The following is a 17911-nucleotide window of genomic DNA, read 5'->3' as shown; positions in this document are numbered from 1 at the left end:
TAGTAAAAGTATATTTTATTGAGCCTATTAATGTAGTTGTCTACTCTTTGGTGCAATTTAGAGTATGGGAAACATGCAACTAGATAATGTAATCTGAAGAAAATAAGCTCTGGCAAATCCTTGTGCTTCTGCAACATTCAGGTAGCTAATACAGTGCTTATACTAAAATACTGTTCAATACTATTAAGCTGTCCAATAGAGTGTTCATGTATGGCACTATTTATTTATTGTGTTAAATAGAAATGCTATTTATAATTAAAGTGTGTATTAAATAAACATTTAACATTATTAGTTTCCATTAGTGAACAGAGGAAGGGATGCAGACAGTAAGAAGAAAAACATGACCTGTACAATGTGACTTTCTTATTACAGAGTTCTGCAGTTCCTGGGAATCTTGACTTACAGGTCCTTGTTATGAAGTGCAGCTATAATATTCACATGTTCAAGACTTCTAATGTAATGTAATGACTGTTGTGCCCTTACAGTGCTGCTACTGCATTGTTTCAAATCAGCCTAAAATGTAAGACACTTTAGTGCATGGTGCATGATTTGAAGATAAGGGAGAATTTACCTTGTGTTTGATTTCAAAATCTCAGTGGTGATATAAATGTGTTGTGCTATACTTCTTGTTTCAGTAACATTTGGAAAAAAACACAAACAAACAAAGAAACCAAAAACCAAACTCAAACCAAAGACACCCACAAAAAAACATGGCTGCAGCTGAAAGTAATACTAACCAAAATGTTCAGTCTGGGGTACTGGGTACTGATGATTCAGGTACTGTAAAAATAAACTGGGTTTTTAATTGTAAATTAAAGAGACAGAACACATTTTCAGTTTATTTACAGAGGAAACATCTTCCTTCCTCATAAATTACTGTAAAGGATCTGCTTATGTCTGAATCAGCTTGTGTCTAAACAATGTAGATCTGACCAGGCTGGTCTTGCAGTTCTTTCTCACTGCGAGTGGGTCACCCAGTGTCTTACATAATCTGGAGCACATCTGAACTCTTGGGATAGCAAGACCCAAGTATTTGCATAGGAATTCTAAGAAATGGGGTTTTGCAGCAGGAACAGATTTTGTGTTTTCTTTCTTACTTTTCTAATCTTTTTTCGTTTCTTCTCCATCATTTCAAGCTGCAGCAATGATCTAGTATTTGAACAAGAGAGTCCTAGAAACTGTCTCTAAGAAGCAATACAGTATTCAGTTTATCTTGTCTTCCTCTTTTAAGTGTAGGACTGGTAATTTCATTGGATTTCTGAGCACCTTGTTAAGGTGAATGTACCTGCATTTCCTGGATGTGTCCAGTTGTTAATTAAACTCTGTTTAGAAACTTTTCCTGACACTGAATTGAAACTTTCTCTGGCAACATTTTGTCATAGAAAACACTCTGAGACTCCTAAACAACCCTACTCATCTCATTCTTCTGTAGTCTCTCTTCAAAAATTAAAGTTCAGAACTGAATGACAAAACTATCTTTAAGGATTCAATATGTAATCTTTTCTATTCCCAAACTTATTGGGATTCCTTTGCTAAGGTGTAAAAACAAAGCTGCAATAAGGAAATCTCCAGTGATAAAAATATAGGAAGGAATTATGGAAAACTAGATCATGAACAAAATAACTCTTTTAGATTTCAGTTCAGGAAGTTGCTTGAGGGTAAATTAAACTGAATTATTCACCTGCGGTTTTGGTGTCTTTATTTCAGAAATTGTTAATGAAAATAATAACAACTATATATTTATTTTACTTCTGCTGAAATTATTAAATAGGCTGCCCTCATAGATACTTGGACTTTTCCAACGAACTGGTCCAACTACTTTAGAGTTTACAGGCCTGAAAATACACTTTGAAAGACTCTCACATGAAAATGAAAGGCAATCCTCATCCTCAATAGCTTAGTTACTTGTAATTCATATTAAATGCAAAAGGGAAATCCATGTAGCCTTTATGATGTTTAAATGAAGTTGTAAATGGATAAGCCTAAAATTCAGTCCATTGAAGGACTGTAAGAATATGTATGAATGAAGAGATACTGAACTTTCTTATGGAAACCTTAATGCTGAGAAGCATAAAACATTTCCTTAGAAGACTGAAATGCCTCTTAATCTGTAAAGAAACCTGACCTGTGTGAGAACTAGTTACAGAAGCTGAAGTTAACAGTGCTTTCTCCTGCATTAAAGATTTGTATTTATATTCAGTTAACTAAAACTAGTGAACATGATCAACCTAGATTGTTCCACCAATGATATTTATCACATGAGTGCAACAGGAAGCACCTGGACTGTTTGCCTTCCTTAGGAGTGCATGACTGTTTTGGAAGCAGCAGGATGTTTAAATGGTAAAAATTTGGGAAAGACTTTTTGTTTATACTAAAATAGATAGTTGAGTTAATTATGAAATGGGAGTGCTGATTTTTAGATGCTTCCACCAAATGCCAGTTTCTCCTTATGTTTTTAAGCAGCTTGCAAGAACTATGCCAATTTCTCCTTATGCTTTAAGGAGCTTGGAAGAAATATCCAATGGAAGCTCTTAAAAGTTAAAATACTGCTGAAAGTTTTCCTCATAAAAGTCATCATGCATCATGAACTGCCAGTTTTCTGCTAATTTCATGGCCATGCCTTCAGAAGTCCCAAAATCCACTAGGCAGTGATTTAATCTTTATTTAGGATTCTCTTGTAGCTAATACTGTTTAAATTCCCTATGCCTCCTTATTTTCCTCCCCCCTCTCTTCCTTCTGTCAGCCCTTCATCCATTTGCCTTAAAGGCGCAGGGTGGATGAGTCAGTGGCTCCAATCTGTATTTGCTTAGATACCAACTCCCTTTTAGGCATAGCATTATCATGCTTTATCTCAGTAGGTAGTCATGCTTTTTGAACAATTTTGACATCTGGAACTTTCTTTTATTAGATGTAGACTGCTGCATTCCTTTCTATATCAAAAAAAAAAAAAAAAAGAGGCACGATCTCTGGGTATACTTTTAAAAAAAATCCAAGACACAATCCAGTTCTTAGCTCCACAGACCTCACCAATCCAATGAATAGACCAAGTGGTTTAAGCTTGTGTGGATCCCTCACTTTCTTGTCTATTTCTTGATTGTTCCTTCATCTGTGGCCACTGGAACAGGAGTCTCCTTGCCTTCCTGCCTCTCCCCCGTCCTCACCTGCTGTGCACAGCCAGGAAACCCTGAACACCGGCCCTGCCAGACCTTGCGGCTCTGAATTTTACCTTGTGTGACTTGACAGTTTGGAGAGATGTTAAACGTGTGTCTCTCCCTTGGCAATAGTATGTCCCTCTCCTTGTCTCCCCTAAAGAACAAACTGCAGATATTTGGAATAAGAAAGGCTGAAAAGCCAAAATACCTGATGAGAAGCAGACCTTTCATGCTGCCACCACAGCAACAGCAGAGTGCTCCAGCAGGCGCAAGATGTTTCTGGTGCACCTTAAATGCCACTTTTGCTTGATGCTCTGGAGCTGCAAGCACATGCCCAGATAAGGGGTGTCTCACTTGGAGGACATGGGGAGGGAAGGAACATTTTTCACCATTCTTAATTCTCTCTTCATCTGTCAAGCCGGGAGAAACCTGGAAGGGGAATACATGATGGTATTGTTCAGTGTTAATTCTTTTCTAATTAGCCAGAGCATTGAAAATGCTTCTGTCTCTTTAAAATGATGTGGTATTTTTTGCTGCGGCTACTACCAAACGTGAAGTTATTTGAGTGAACAGAATAACTTCATGTGTGTTGAGGTGTGAGGTGACCTCATTATTCCTAAATCTATTCCTGTTTTGTAGCACTACTTATTCAGCTCCGCTCTTTCAGCTGCTCAAGTGTTTTTATTTCTGCTCTGGTTACGTAATTTTTTTGAAATGTCAGAATCACGGCAACATAAGTTGGTTATGTTGAACCAACCTGGCAGAAATTTAGCTGCTTGTAGATAAGACAATAATAGAGTAATATTGAACAGGGTTTGTGGCTTAATAAGATAAGAAGCAACATTTAACAGGTTTTACTTTGATGGAACACTGTTGATTAATGCAAGACATGCTTCATTCCAACTGAGGCTTCTGGTAAAGACATTTAAAAAATTATCATTTTGCCTTTGCTTGCACAAAGTCAGCACTTCAGAGAAGTATTGTGTTGAAAACTCTGACAAATGGTATTCCTTGTCTGCCTTCAGAAGGGAGTGTCATGAGGAGTGTTAGTATGCACTCTGCAGTCTGTGCTTGCTCCAGGGCAGAGGTGCACACCTCCAGGGGGGTGCTGCTCCCTTCACCCCTTTATTGCTTTTGCTGAGGGCTGTGCTGCTGGAACTGTTCATCTGAAAGTGGAGCACCTGTCCACTCTCAAGGAAACAGAAGAAGTCTTTCTCAAAGCTCACTCAGTGGGCTCCAGGCAGCCTTGCTAGTCATACTTAGCAGGGTTTGTTTGCCATACACTGACAGGTTTTTTATGCTAACTTGAAAGTTTACCATTCAGACCTCCAACATTAAAGGGGCACATGAGAAACAAGATTCCAACTACACTGCTTGAGAACCCTCTCTCACCTCCTGAGTAGTTCCTGTGGGACATGTTTCTCTAAATAATGCATCCCACCTTTTGTACAATTAACCACTCATTTGAAACTTCCTGGCTCCAGTGGTTTTTGCCTGCTTTCATTCTCTGCCACTCTCTCTTGATTTCTTTTACTAGCTTCAGTATTCTATGCTGACTGCATGTAGCTTTGGAGCACTTTGGAGTGTGAGTTGGTGATCTGTTGGGTTTTTAACAAGCAGGTAAGTTTTCTGACAGAGTGTGCTTCCTGAGTTAAAGGTTTAGTGCCTATGCCAAATCTGTGCTTGCATTAATAACCTCCATATCTACAATTATATATAACGAGCCTTTATAAGTCCCACTGCCTCCATTTCCCATTGAATTAAAAATAAATCAAGATGAAATTTGAGGTAAACTAAGCTGGCAAGAGGATGCAAAAATTTCAGTTTGGCATCGTGCGTGGCATTGTTACCAATTCAGGGTAAACAAAGACCTTTTAAATGTCTACTGCATTACACTTTTCAGCTATTAAAACCTATTTTCATGTAAGAAAATTGAAGGAAAATGCTTTTTCTCTTTAAAATTTGCATTGTTTGATTTTGTCACTTCACCTTTTAATCCTCTTGCATTTGATGTTTTGATGTGTAACAAAAGCTTATGTTTCAATTTTCATCTCTGCTTAAACAAAGAAAGGCTGTGACACTGGGAGCAGGTAGTTTGGGTGTGACTGAGATGAAGCTGATATTAGGGGGTTATTAGGGAGCGTAGCTTCTGCCTCTTCATTACCAGATTGTCCACCGCTTATTTTCATGCTTGCTGTCTGAGTGATGCTGCTTCCCTGCTGCTGGTACAAAAGGTCCTTTGATAACCTTATGTGACAATTAAACACTACTAATTGTCCTCAGCTAGGAGGCTGTTCTGTGGCCATTCATGCACCTCCAACTTTGATGCTAGATTAGGTAATGCCTCTAGTACTGAAGCCTTGCAGTGCTTTTCAGTACTGCAATATTCAACTGTTGGTCTCCAAGTTGAATCTTAGTCATGGGGTTTGAAGTGCAAAGGACCTGAATAGCTACAGAATGTGCTCAGGGTAGTGACCACACCTGAGTCCAGCAAGTGTTTGCTCAGGTACCTGTGTAGCCTTTCTAATGGTCCTGAGCCCTGTTGTAAGCTCTTGTGGTCTTAATTAACCCTGGCTTGCTGGATATTTTGGAGGGAGGCTAGATCCAGTGTTATGCTGCAAGAGGAAGGCTGGCTGAAGTGATTTATTTGCTGAAGAGAATCTTGGTCTGTCAGCTGTTGGAGTGAAGAAAGTAGCCCTTATAGATGGGTCAAAAAGCCATGTATTTTGTCAGACCAGAGCAATTTCATCTTTCTATTCTCCTTTTTTTGTTAAGCTCTTTTTAATTAAAAATTAAATTGGGTGAAAGTCATTCTCTTGGTTTCTGAGAATGTATCATTAGTGAAATAAAATGTGTCCCTAAAGAAAGAAGTTGCTGAAGTCATTATTACACATAAGTCTTGATATATCTGCCAAAACAAATCTGTGCGATATACCTCAGAGGAGAAAGCAACAGGGGGATATTACTCTCAAGCTCTTTATTTTATCTTTTCTCATTTCCAGTTCAATCCCATTTGTTTGTGTTTAGGGGGATTATTCTGTATGTCAGTATTTGCAGTGCTTAGAAAAAAAGGGACTGCTAAGCAGCGTGGGACTCCTCAATGTCTCTCCACAAATACTGTTTTTAATTGACACAGAGGGAGATTTCAGAAATCAGATACTATTAAATGCACTGTGTACAATAGATTAATTAAAATTCCTCTCTGTTGAAGGCTTTATCTTACTTCAAGAGTCTCTGCAATTGATATGAAAATGGTAAGGACCTCTGTTGAAACTGGATGACAACCAGAAACTTTGGTTTCACATAGAGCAAGCACATTTTCATCTACATCTTAAATTTTATAGGAAACTTTTTGGTCTAAACACTTTTGGGTTATGAAGGCCTAAGCTTAGCAACTTGTTCCTGGCCTTTGGGTAAAACTTGTAAGATATGATTTTGAACACCAAGCAAGATCTGAAAAGGCATCACTAAAACATTCATTTCCTGTAGAGGATTTTTATCATGTACTGCATGATAAGCTACCTGGTTCCCAGGAGATTTGAAAATCAGATCTCCCATTTCTCTGCCAAACTACAAATGTGAGAGCATGGCTTCACTGGGTATATTTTCCCTTAAGCCCTGGTTGCTAAGGTCTGTTTGTGGAAGAGTGCCACCTTTGTGGAAGGAACTACTGGAGCCATGAGAAATTTTACCCTGAGCACAAAGTAGGATTTGGCTCAGCCAGTGTTGACTGAGAACTGCATAATGAAGCTCTTTTAGGATTTATTCAAAACTTTATTGCTTTCTAAGAGGAATTTGCATCATTGTTGCTTCTTTCATGAGAAATAGCATAGACTGCTTATGCTTTCATGGTACTATAGGATGCTTCAGGAAATACTGGTGTCTAGCATAAATTTTCTTGGAAAATGCAGCCTCCAGATGTGATGGCAGTTATTGACATTAAACTGTTCTTGTCTAGATAAAAACATGGATAATATAATATCAGGATTTTTCTTACTTTTTAAAAACCACTACTGTTGTTCATAGCACCTATAAAGAGTTGCCTAGTAGTCCCAGTTCACTGTATTGCCCTTGTGGGAAGGTAATGCTATTTTTGGCTTTGTGGTTGGGGAAGACTGAGCAAAAAGCTGTTGTATAAACTAATGTACCAAATGAAAGATCAGCTGGGAAGTCTTGTCTATCAATCTGAAATAATTTTGGCTGTTGCCAGTTGATATCTCCCTTAGCACTTTCCACAGGGAAAGTGTTAAATAAGAACAGAGTGCTGAAATACATGCCCAGCTTAACTTGTAAGGCTGTTCCTACAGACTTCCTATCACACTACAATATGTCCGTCAGAGTTCTCTTTAAAATCACAAAAAAAATGCCCAGACAAGTCCTTCCCTTTGGTGATTTCATGGCTTCTGTTTCTTCCTCAGAGAAGACCAAGTCTGAAGTTTCTCTGACTTCGTCTGAAATTGTAGGCATGATCAATTTGTTTAAGAAACCTTGTAAGTACTCGACTGCTGGAGCACATGATGTCCTGTCATTCAAAAGCTCACTGTTAAGTTTCTGTTGCTTAGTCTGGAGCACTTCCAGCGGGGAGCTGGCTGAGGGGGGAATGTGCTGTGCTTCTTGTTTTTGAGTAGGAGCTGCTGCTAATGTATGTGCTGCTTTTGTCCATTGTTACGGCAGGTAGAATAAACAGTGTACATGTGAAGCACAGTCAAATTCAAACCAGAGAGGTTATTCTGGTTAATGCTTTTGCCCTGAGGCATGACTTGGGGATTTCTGCTCCACTGTGGGAAACTTTACTCCTCCATTTGTGTTATGTCAGATGCTGTGCTTTACCATGCCTTTTGAAATGGTCCTTTTAACTGAAGAAAGTTTGGAATTTATGGATTTAAATTTTTAAGTAAATAGAAAAATACATGCTTTTTAATGGTCATCTGGATTATTTTTCAAAGTTGTCAGAAAGTTTGCTATTTTAAAGCTTACTACTGTAGTTTTAATTTTGATGGGTTTTCCTATGTCAGTTGTCAAATATCTTTCAGTTGCTCTGATACTGACTCAACATAATTCCAGTTTTATTTTTTGCATTGGATTTGCAGGGATGCTTTGACAAATTCTGAATTTATTTGAGTTAAATGTGAATGGACTGAAGCAGTGTAAAGTTTGTACTTCTGTGTAAATAGCAAGCATGCTGTCAAGCAATGGTGTTGGATTCATGTAGTGATGTCCTGTTCACCTGTTTGTTTGGGGGCTTGGGGAGGGGGGATTTTGAGGACAAGGGGCCATCCAAGGTGTTTATAATAAACAAGACTTGCTTTTGCTATGACATGATGGTTAACACTGTAATATGACTAAAGCTTTAGTCTGTTTTCAGTTTTCCCCATTATGTATCTATTCCAGTTCAGAAGTAAATGGTGCCTCTGTTTCCACCGGATTGCATGATGTACTGCATGAGCTTGTGGTACTGAAAAGGCAATAAGGGGGGAAAGGATCCTCACTTGGTCACCAAGTGCCCTTCAGAGCAAGGCATGAAGCCCCCCTGCCACTGTATCACTGTCAGTCACGTTGAATGCTCTCCCAGGGAAAGAAAGGAGAAAGAAAGGAATGATAAAAAAGCCTTTACTTCTCAACAATTTATTTAATTAGCTCCAATTACAGATTTAAATGATGGAAGTAGTAAGAAGACTTACTTTGCATGTACTGTTGAGGAATTCATGTAGGAAGAGGAGACACAAGTGTTTGAAATACCTGGCTAGCTCTCTGTTGTCATCTGTTAATAATTCACATGGCTCTTTCATTTCTATTTTGTTGAGAGAAAGAGAGTAGGCTTGACACAAAGAAGCTCTTAACTTCCTCTGTAAAGGAGTGGGAGTACAGCATGTCCATTCAGTACAAAGAAAAGAATTTACTTTTGTGGAGTTTTCAGACTTTTTTAGTTTTCTTTTTGTTTTTAGTTTTCTTCACCAGTGGACTATGGGAAGGAAACTGTTTCTCATGTGGCTTTTACACTTAGCTATTGTTAGTTAAGCCATAACTGAGCTGCAAATTCCAGGCCCAGACTTTCCCAGAATTTGGTGCCTGCTTTTATAGGGAATCATTTGCTCTGCAGTTACCACCAAATAAAATGGTGCATTGCAGTCTTGCCCTCTACTGGGTTTGTGGTGGATCTCTGTAGAGCACTACCACAGAGGCTCAAAAAGCCCTGGCAGACAGTTGCAGGGGATGAGTCTGATTCAATGTCATTGTGACTCTTCTCTGAAAGCTGCTGCTCTAGGAAACCTTTGCCTATAACCACTGTCTTGTGTAATTGAAAAAGGATTAGCTAAATTACATATGTTTTCTCTGAGGGTACTTGTGTTTCATGGATGGGATTAAAAGCAGAAAGGTAGAGAATATCTACAATTTGCCAGCATTCCAGCTGGAGTGATGACATTTCTGCATGCTTTTGTGGTCTTGTTCACAGAACTTGCTTCCCTGCTAGGGCTTTATTTTGTCTTTAAGTCTCTTTTCTATCCTAGTATGTGCAATGGTTTCTGAACTCCCCTCTGCTCTACAAACTTATCCTGGGTAAAGCACAAGTTTTGAAAATATTATGCAATTAAATTCTTGTTGGTAATATCTTACCTGGGATGTTTGTTTGTTTCTGTTTCCCTAAGAAGGATGCATTTTATAAAGAGGTAAGTATTTTAATAAGATTAAGTAAAGAGGTAAGAGACTTACCTTACTCCTGCATAAGTATTAGTAGAAATCAAAAAGGTGAGAATGTGAACACAGCTGATTTATTTATCCAAAATATCTCTACTTAGAATAATAATGCTTTTTACAGATGGAACATGAACTTTTAATAGCTTATGGGTGGAGACAGACACTAATTGTCTCACCTGGTCATTTGTAATGAAGGCATTTATTATTTTTGTCCTTTAATGTTTCTTTGAGAAAAGCTGGAATGTAGGATCTGCCTGCCTGTCCCCATGGGTCAGGACTGAATTGCAAATTACTCCTCTGGTGCTTGTGCAGACTGGCTGCTGTTGGAAATGTGATACTCAGCTACGTGGAATTCTTGTCTGTACCAACCTTGCCATGTCTGCTTTCATTTTTCCTAAATTACTAAACAACTTACACTTAATGAGTTGCAACTAATTAGTACCTCTTGCTTTGCTATACCTGTAAAATTATACTTCCAGTAAAATGCTTCATGAACTAATTAGATATCTCGACCCAGTTGACTTTTGTCCTCTTGTTTACTGGCTTCTTACTAGATAGTGAGATTAAAATCTTGTCGTCTTACTTCAAAGATGCAATCTCTTCATGTTCTTCTCCCATTACAGACTACATTTAATTCTTATTCTGGAATGCTGTTTCCCTAAATGAGGTGTCCTCTTTATCCTGTGGAGCAGAGTGCCTGTCCCATTTCACAACATAGCCCAGAGCAGGGATGACCAGCTGCTCTGTGGCTAAGCTTGCCCCAGGTGCTGAGGATAATAAGAGGCTGACACTGCAGAGGGTGCTTGGGGTGTCCTGCAGAACAGGTACAGACAAACCTTACCAGTCTGGTGGCATGGTCCAGCAGGGCAGGGCAGGGACACACAGCTGTTCTCAGTGAGCTCAGCTCCTCAGCACTTACAAGCTGTGGCATGGAGCCCATTCCAGCAGAGGAGAGCAAGCTCCTGGTTTGGCTAGGCTGCCTTGGTGGCTGTGCCCTTGCCCTTGAACACCTTGAGGGGCTTACAACCATCTTTTTTTTCCCCACTGTGGATCTTGCAACAAAAACTGTTTTCAGTAAAAGAAACAAAGCAAAGTAAGCCCCCTTCCCCCTTCAGTTTGGGCTGCATCTAGTGGAGACCAAGTAATGCTGGTGATGCCTCAGTGTGTGTTCCCCAGGACAGAGGTCTTCAGAGCTGCTACTTGGGATCCCGCTGTGCTGTAAGCACTGTGTTTCCACCACAGCTGCAAAGGGTGATGTGAGAGAGAGAGATTCAGAGAGTTGATTTCTTGGAGGCTCTGAGGACTTTCCTATGGGAAGTTTTGTGGCAGACAGTTTAAGTAAACATTTGCTATTACAAGGAAGCCACAGAATGCTATATCCTCTGATCCTTCCTGGGACCTTGCACGCATTTGAACGGCCATGCTTTCTTCCCCTTTTCTTGGTCCCAGCTAATTTCAAATCCTTTGGCCAAGGGGCTTTTGGCCTCCCTTAGAGTGATGTGCAGTGCACGTGGTGTCTATGCAGCAGTGGCCTGCCTTAAGTGCTGCCAGGCTGAAACACTGGGCAGCTGGCAAGGCCTGCAGCTGGCTGACATTGCATGGATGTACAGATCCCCACGGCACCATGAGGAGGAGCAGATACAGGCAGCTAGCCCATTTCAGCTTCTATCCAGGGCCCCCTTGCACCTTGTTCAGAATGTTTAATTTAAGTAAAACTGGTGAAAACACTTCCCTCTGCTTTTAGAAGAACTTAATAAGTATTTTAAAAAGCCACTGAAGTAGCTGTTTATTGCAAAGTAGCGGAGGCTGCAGCCAGGTGGGGGTGGGTCTCTCCTCCCAGGCAACCAGTGACAGGACGAGAGGACAGTCTTAAGCTGCACCAGGGGAGGTTTAAGCTGGATATTAGGAAGAAGTTCTTCACAGAAGGGTTAGTTGGCATTGAATGGGCTGTTTGGGGAGGTAGTGGAGTCACTGTTCCTGGAGGTGTCAAGGAAAAGACTGAATGTGGCACTTAGGGCCAAGGCCTAGTTGACAAGGTGGTGTTAGGTCATAGGCCAGACTTGATGATCTCAAAGGTCCTCTCCAACCTAAATGATTCTCTGATTCTGCAAAATCTCACCACTCTCTTATTTTCTCTTGTTTGATTAAGTGGCTAACCAGATACTATCTGGATTGCCCTACTGTTAGTGAAGCATTAGGACACAATGTGGGTGGTGCCATTACAGGAATCTGTTTACCAAACCCAAGTACAGATATTTTAACATTTTTTAGTCACATGTTTGACTGTGATTTCTGAACTGGCACATTAAAAGTAAGTAGCAGCTGCCCTCCTGTTAATGAATACATATCAATATATATATAATGCCAGGTATGCATTCTTTCAAAAGTTTTTTTCTAAATTCATCAGTGATCTGCTGTATGCAAGTACAGGATAAATTTTATGTACATGTAAGTTTTTGCACTAATTTTAATTCAACATTTGTTTGAAGATCAATAAACCAGTGATTTCTCAAGTGATGCAGATCAGTTGCCATTAGCTAACTTTCAGTTTACAGTCTGAAACACTTAAACTGTGCAAGTTCATCAGCCAGAGAGCAGATATGTGTAGTATTAACTGTGACCAAAGCAGAATACATTGCTTTTGTTCAGTCATGTTTTCTGCACACACAGTATGAACATTCTGTATCCTGTAAAATATATGTCATCCCTCTACCATCAGATAGAGACATACCTGGTAAGTCAAGCCCAACTAAAACCCAGAATATTTGGAGAGTGTCCTATTTTTTTCTGATGTTGTGTGTTCATTGATTTTAGGGTTTGTTTTCAAAAAATGTAAGAACAGGAAAAATAAAAGTAGGGAATGTGCTTTTTCTTGCAATTGAGACATATCTTCTGGTGGAAAATCCTGGAGGAGATGGTATTCTGCAATGGCACTACAATGTATTCCTGCCCAGCAACTGGCATTTTTCTTTCTCCCATATAATATGTAGGACTTAGTCTGAAAAAGTCAAAAAGAGGGGTGAAGGGGTGGGAGAAGCCTAAGCTTAACTTGTACACTCCTATTGTTGACAGTGCTGTCATTTCATGTATCTAAATTAAATGGTTCTTTCCCCTGACTGTCCTGGGTGGGTGTTACTGCACATATGGCTTTTGGGCTTTAGTCTGCTCTTTAAAGGAATGATCAAGTTTAGCACAGTCATTTAGAGCATCAGGATTTTTCTGAAAATGCATTAGAAAACCTGGTATGAGGATCTGGAGGGCCAACACAGAGCACTGGAGTGAATGTTCTCTTCACCCAGGACTTTTAGATGTGTTACTTTTCCTCTTCTCTAAGTCCACAGGACAAAGTTATGGCTATGGTTGTTTCCATACTCATATTTGACAAATCTTTCAGAAACCTTCATGTGAGCAAGGTTTCAAAAACTAGAACTTGGATTTACTTTGAGATGCTTTGCATTATCTCAGTGTCAAAATATGCCACAGAGAGAGATGTGAGCATCTCTTGAGGATATTTGGTCACATATCCAAAAATTCAATGGAAACTGATTGAATTTTAAAACTTTCATGTTGCTTCTTATATTTGCACTGTTAGACTTCTTTTCAAACTTGCATCTGTTACTGTAACTCTAGGTAATGCTTTATAGAGATGGAAAAACGCTGACTCAGCTACTGAGTGCTTATAGTCCAGTAGGTTAAGAATAGTTAAAAAGCAAGTAAAAAGGGTTAAAACTCAGTAAGTGTTCACCTCTCTCCTCTGGCCCCAGCCCTTTCCCAAATCTGCTCTCTGATATTTTTTACAGTGAGTGCTCTTGGACCTTGAGTTTTACAAGTAGAGCAGGGGTATCAGGTGGAAGAGAGTTTATGCAGGGTGTAAAGAAGTGTATGATGTCAGAGAAGCAGTTAAGGAGGGGAGATAAATCCGGTTTGGTCAAGCTAGGCTTCCTCTGACTCTCCTTGTGAACTTCCCTTAACTGGACAGTCAGGACACCCAGTCCTGTACCATGCTGCTCATGGGGATACAAAATTTGCTTCAGCAGCTAGGAAACAAGTATTCAGAGCTGCTGAAATGGACCCCAGCTTCCATCCATGCTAGACAGGCAGACCCTGGCACTAGTCAGATCCAGGATAGGATTTCTGTTCCTTTGTCTTGCCACTGGACTGGAGCAGCTGGAAGGTGCCTGGTCTGCCAAAAGACACCCTGTACAAGTAACATTTCCTGGAGTGATGTTGCAGCATGAGACATAGCACTTGGCTGGTCCCTGGGGCTGTCACAGCTGCTGCAGCCCCTCAGAGAATGGCAGACACAATCTGCGCTCCTAGTGTCTTTCCAAGGGCCCAACTTGATGTCATGCCCTGCAATCTACAATGCATTAAATTCCCTTGGCCATAGTTCTGTTTAACCATCCTCACTAGCACATGGGACCTTGTGATTTGCCTGGCCACCTGAGTCCCCTCTGTTCTTTGTTCTGGCACGTAGTAAATGGTAAATAAATTCCAATGTGGGCAAGTGATGTTTCAGAGAAAGTGTTGTCTCCTTTCTCAGTGATATTAATCATGTTCACCTTGTGTGGCTAAATTTGATGTATTTCACCAGTATAATGAGGATAATGCTTTGTATTCTCAGCACAGTGAGACAATGTGTGATTAGAGTGATCAGTCACATCCTGGCCTGGCAAATCCTCGCCTGGAACCAAAACAGCATGAAAATGGGAAATAGTTTCTTCTCTTTGCCCTCATTACCTAAAGGCAAGATGTTTTAAAAGGAAATATCTGGTTGTCTTAGTTCAGGAATAGAGAGACCTGTGCTTTTGTGCAAAGGCTATTTTGGATTTGAATAATTTTAGGTGGTTTTGTAAATGTTTAGGTTTATAAATATTCGGGTATCATCTCTTTATGACTGCTTCTCTTCTCCTCTTTAATTTTGCTTCTTCATGAGTAGTTAATTTTATTCTAGCCTCATAAAATAGAACAGAGAGGGAGATTTCATTTAGCATCACAGTAGTATAATGGAATTTTTTTCTGTTTTGATGTTACAGAATTTATGAAGAACCCTTTCTTGATATTTCTATTTGGAGTAGAAATCTTACTTGGTTAACATTTAAAATAACACTGCTTCTACTTATTAGTGTTATATGTTAATATACTCAGTGTTAGCCAAATAACTGTGGTGGCAAAGTACCTCTGAGTGTTCTGTGAAGTGAATATTCTGTTTTGCAAATATCAGAAGAAAACTATTCAAGACTTTTTATCTCTTAGATATTTATAGGTAGGTCTAAAAGTAAATTTCATAGGTAGGTCTAAAATTAAAATTTCATCAGATTTCTCTGTTTTCTGGTCAGTAAGTGCTTCAAGTGATGTCTCACTCTTCTAGTTTTAATTCTGGAAAGCAAAGGCAAATCAATCACCTCAATCTTATTATTCTGTATATATTGGTACATTGATGACAAGATGAGGAATTGAGTCAATTATAAGGTCCTCTTCTAAAGCAGATCTAGTGTTTGAGAAAGTTGCCAGAACTGCAACCTGAAGATTTCCAGTCCTCTTCCTATCACAAAAATGTCATACTTGCATCTTTTGTCTGTGCTTGGCCTGGGTGGTGCAGAGAACCCAGGCTGAGGGCTCTGGTGTGGATGTGGGAAAGCAGCTACATGTTCCTGGTCCTGTCTTTAATCTGCTCTTTCTGTGTAAAAGTTGTTTGAGATTTGCCTTTGTGCTTCAGCCTGTTGCCTGCTCACTGTATGGGAACAGGTGATGGATAAGGAGCAGGTTAGTTGTGTACAATGCTAGTATAATTAGTGATTAATACTGATGATCAGTTTTATCTCCATGGTCTGTTTTACTGCTCAAAATCTTGTTTCTAAAATTGCTGGTAACAGTGTTGGTTAAGTGCTGGCTCAGGTGGAACTGTTTTTGATAGCATTGCAGTCAATATCAAGATACCAATTTCATCCTTCAGCTGATAGTGGTCTACGTTACAAAAACCAGCAATTTCTGAAAAAACTGGAAATGGCCATCTAACCCTGGTGCTCAGAAGGGAGATCCAGTGCAGACTGCAATAAGGGAGTGCCAGCAGGAGAGGTGGCAGTGGAGCACAGGGGTGTTCTCTGTGCCGTGCCAGGGTGAGGCTGTGATGCTGGAGATGCAAGAGAGACAGGAGGAGTTGCAGGCTACACACAAGTAGCTGGCTATCCTCTCCTGCTGACATGCCCAGAAGGCAAATCTTGTCCCTCAACAACATGGAGAATGTCTCAGTGTTCTTCTGCTCCTCCTGAGAATGATAATCTGGGCCTGTGTATGCAGTGAAGGCTGCTCAGACAATGAAAATCCAGACGTTCTTTAAATAGGCAATTTCCCAGACTCAAGACAGATGCGTCAAATCTTAATCTGGCCACAATTTGTGTCAGTATCAGAGCATTTGTTTGTCAGAAGGAGCAAGTGAGCCTGGCAGGGTGGTTGGGAAGGGAAGCATGCAGCAGGGGCAGCAGTGAGGAGCCAAAGGTGCCCTTGTGGCGCAGCTTTGCACAGCTCCAGGGACAGAGATGGCTCCATGTGAGAGCACGGTGCTCCCAGTGGAACACAGAGCAGGTTCTTCAGCCCCTGTGCTGCTGGCTGAAGTTACTTCCTGGGATATTTTGGGAATATGCCAATCTGGGGAATGAGTGTCACGATTCCTTCTGTCTACACTGCCCAGCAGAATAAGGAAGTTCAGGTTTGGCTTCCTTCAGAAGTTAAAAAAACCTCAAGCACTCAACAAAACAGAACTGTTCCCAGCTCTGTGCTTCTCTTTGCTCTGGTTTTCACCATGCAGGCATTGACTTTGGTCTTGCTTTTTACCAAAGCTTGCTGGAGAAATTGTGATTGCTATGGTTTATGCAGCTCTTTTCTTAAGGTATTGTTTATTTTCTTATTTGCTCCACAGCTGCAAACCACAGCAGCATGATTTAATTCTGTGAAATCAGAGATCAGCACAAGTTGTTTGAGTTTTTTCAGATACATTCAGCCTGAAGTCAGATTTAGCTTGGTTTTCAGGTTGCTCAAATAAGGGAGTCTTGTGATTAATTGCAAAAATTAGAGACAATCCTGACATTTTAGTTCTTTAAATCTGGGGAGGGGAGGCGGATTTACTGCCTTCTGTTCAGCTTTACCCTTATAAAATTTAATGAAGAACGTATTAAATTAATATGTCTGCTGAAGTAGTTAATAATTTGCTTAGAATAAGATCCCTTTTATTCCTGTATTTTCTGTATCACTTTATAATTCTCAGAACTTTGAAAGAAAACACACAGGCATAAAGTAATTTTTGGGGTTTCCCCTTCTCCTAATCTCCCTCCCCTTCATTTAGAGCTACATGTTGGAACTTTTTAAAATGTATTTTTACTTCATTGTGGAACTGCCCTAACTCAAAAAGTACATTGATAGTTTCAAGAAAACCCACTAACATCTCATGATGGGGTGGTGAGTAAATTCATAAAATGAAAATTTTAGTCTCTCCATTTAATGCGACCTATTTAAAATATTCTAGCAGTTCATCGGAATTGCAAATTTAAAATTACTATATGTTTGTCATTGTTAAATATATTATGCTAAAACTGTGCAAAAGTGAAAAAGTGATCACTCTGAGTATCTATGACTGTACTGGTCTCAGTCTGTGTTAGGCATTAAAAGCAGAAATAATGCACCTGGTTTTGCACCACCATGACATGAAATTTGCATCCAATAATATTGCCTTTATGTGACATTGAAGAGAGAATTTGTTTTGTGTCATAATGACTTTAAGTAAAGTATTAGTTTGTTGTTCCCCTTAAAAAAAAAAAAAAAAAGGAATGAATTCCAAATCCCAATCTAAAATATATTGGATGCACCTGCTTTCTTACAGCCTTGATTTATTAGCCCCTGGTGATTTATTAGCCAGTGGGCTCTCCAGCCCCCTGCCTGGGCACTAACTCCTGCCATTCCTGGAGACCTTTCCAAAGGAGGACCTTTCACTTTGGCAGCAGCACCTCAGTGCTGGCTCATAAATATCCTGTGATCAGCTGGAGTGGTCACATCTGTCTCTCACCCAT

At 39.9% G+C, this 17911-nt stretch overlaps 1 protein-coding gene across 7 annotated transcripts in view; it reads left to right on the top strand.

Moving 5' to 3' along the window:
- CRACD (capping protein inhibiting regulator of actin dynamics) overlaps window positions 1-17911 on the top strand; it is a 126670-nt gene that overhangs the window by 63029 nt on the left and 45730 nt on the right. For 4 of the 7 annotated variants that reach the window (XM_058025100.1, XM_058025105.1, XM_058025101.1 and 1 more), the window contains one exon: window positions 7571-7642. In XM_058025100.1, the coding sequence (XP_057881083.1) occupies window positions 7618-7642 (25 nt within the window). In that variant the 5' untranslated portion in view covers window positions 7571-7617. Of the gene's footprint in view, window positions 1-4689; window positions 4773-4839; window positions 6407-7570; window positions 7643-17911 lie in introns of those variants that run through there. The other 3 variants (XM_058025103.1, XM_058025104.1, XM_058025106.1) reach the window with 2 other exon arrangements.

The sequence above is a fragment of the Melospiza georgiana genome, chromosome 5, assembly GCF_028018845.1.
Source record: "Melospiza georgiana isolate bMelGeo1 chromosome 5, bMelGeo1.pri, whole genome shotgun sequence".
Classification (NCBI taxonomy): Eukaryota; Metazoa; Chordata; class Aves; order Passeriformes; family Passerellidae; genus Melospiza; species Melospiza georgiana.
The sequence above is the reverse complement of the archived record's forward strand: the minus strand, read 5'-3'. Positions and strand labels throughout refer to the sequence as shown.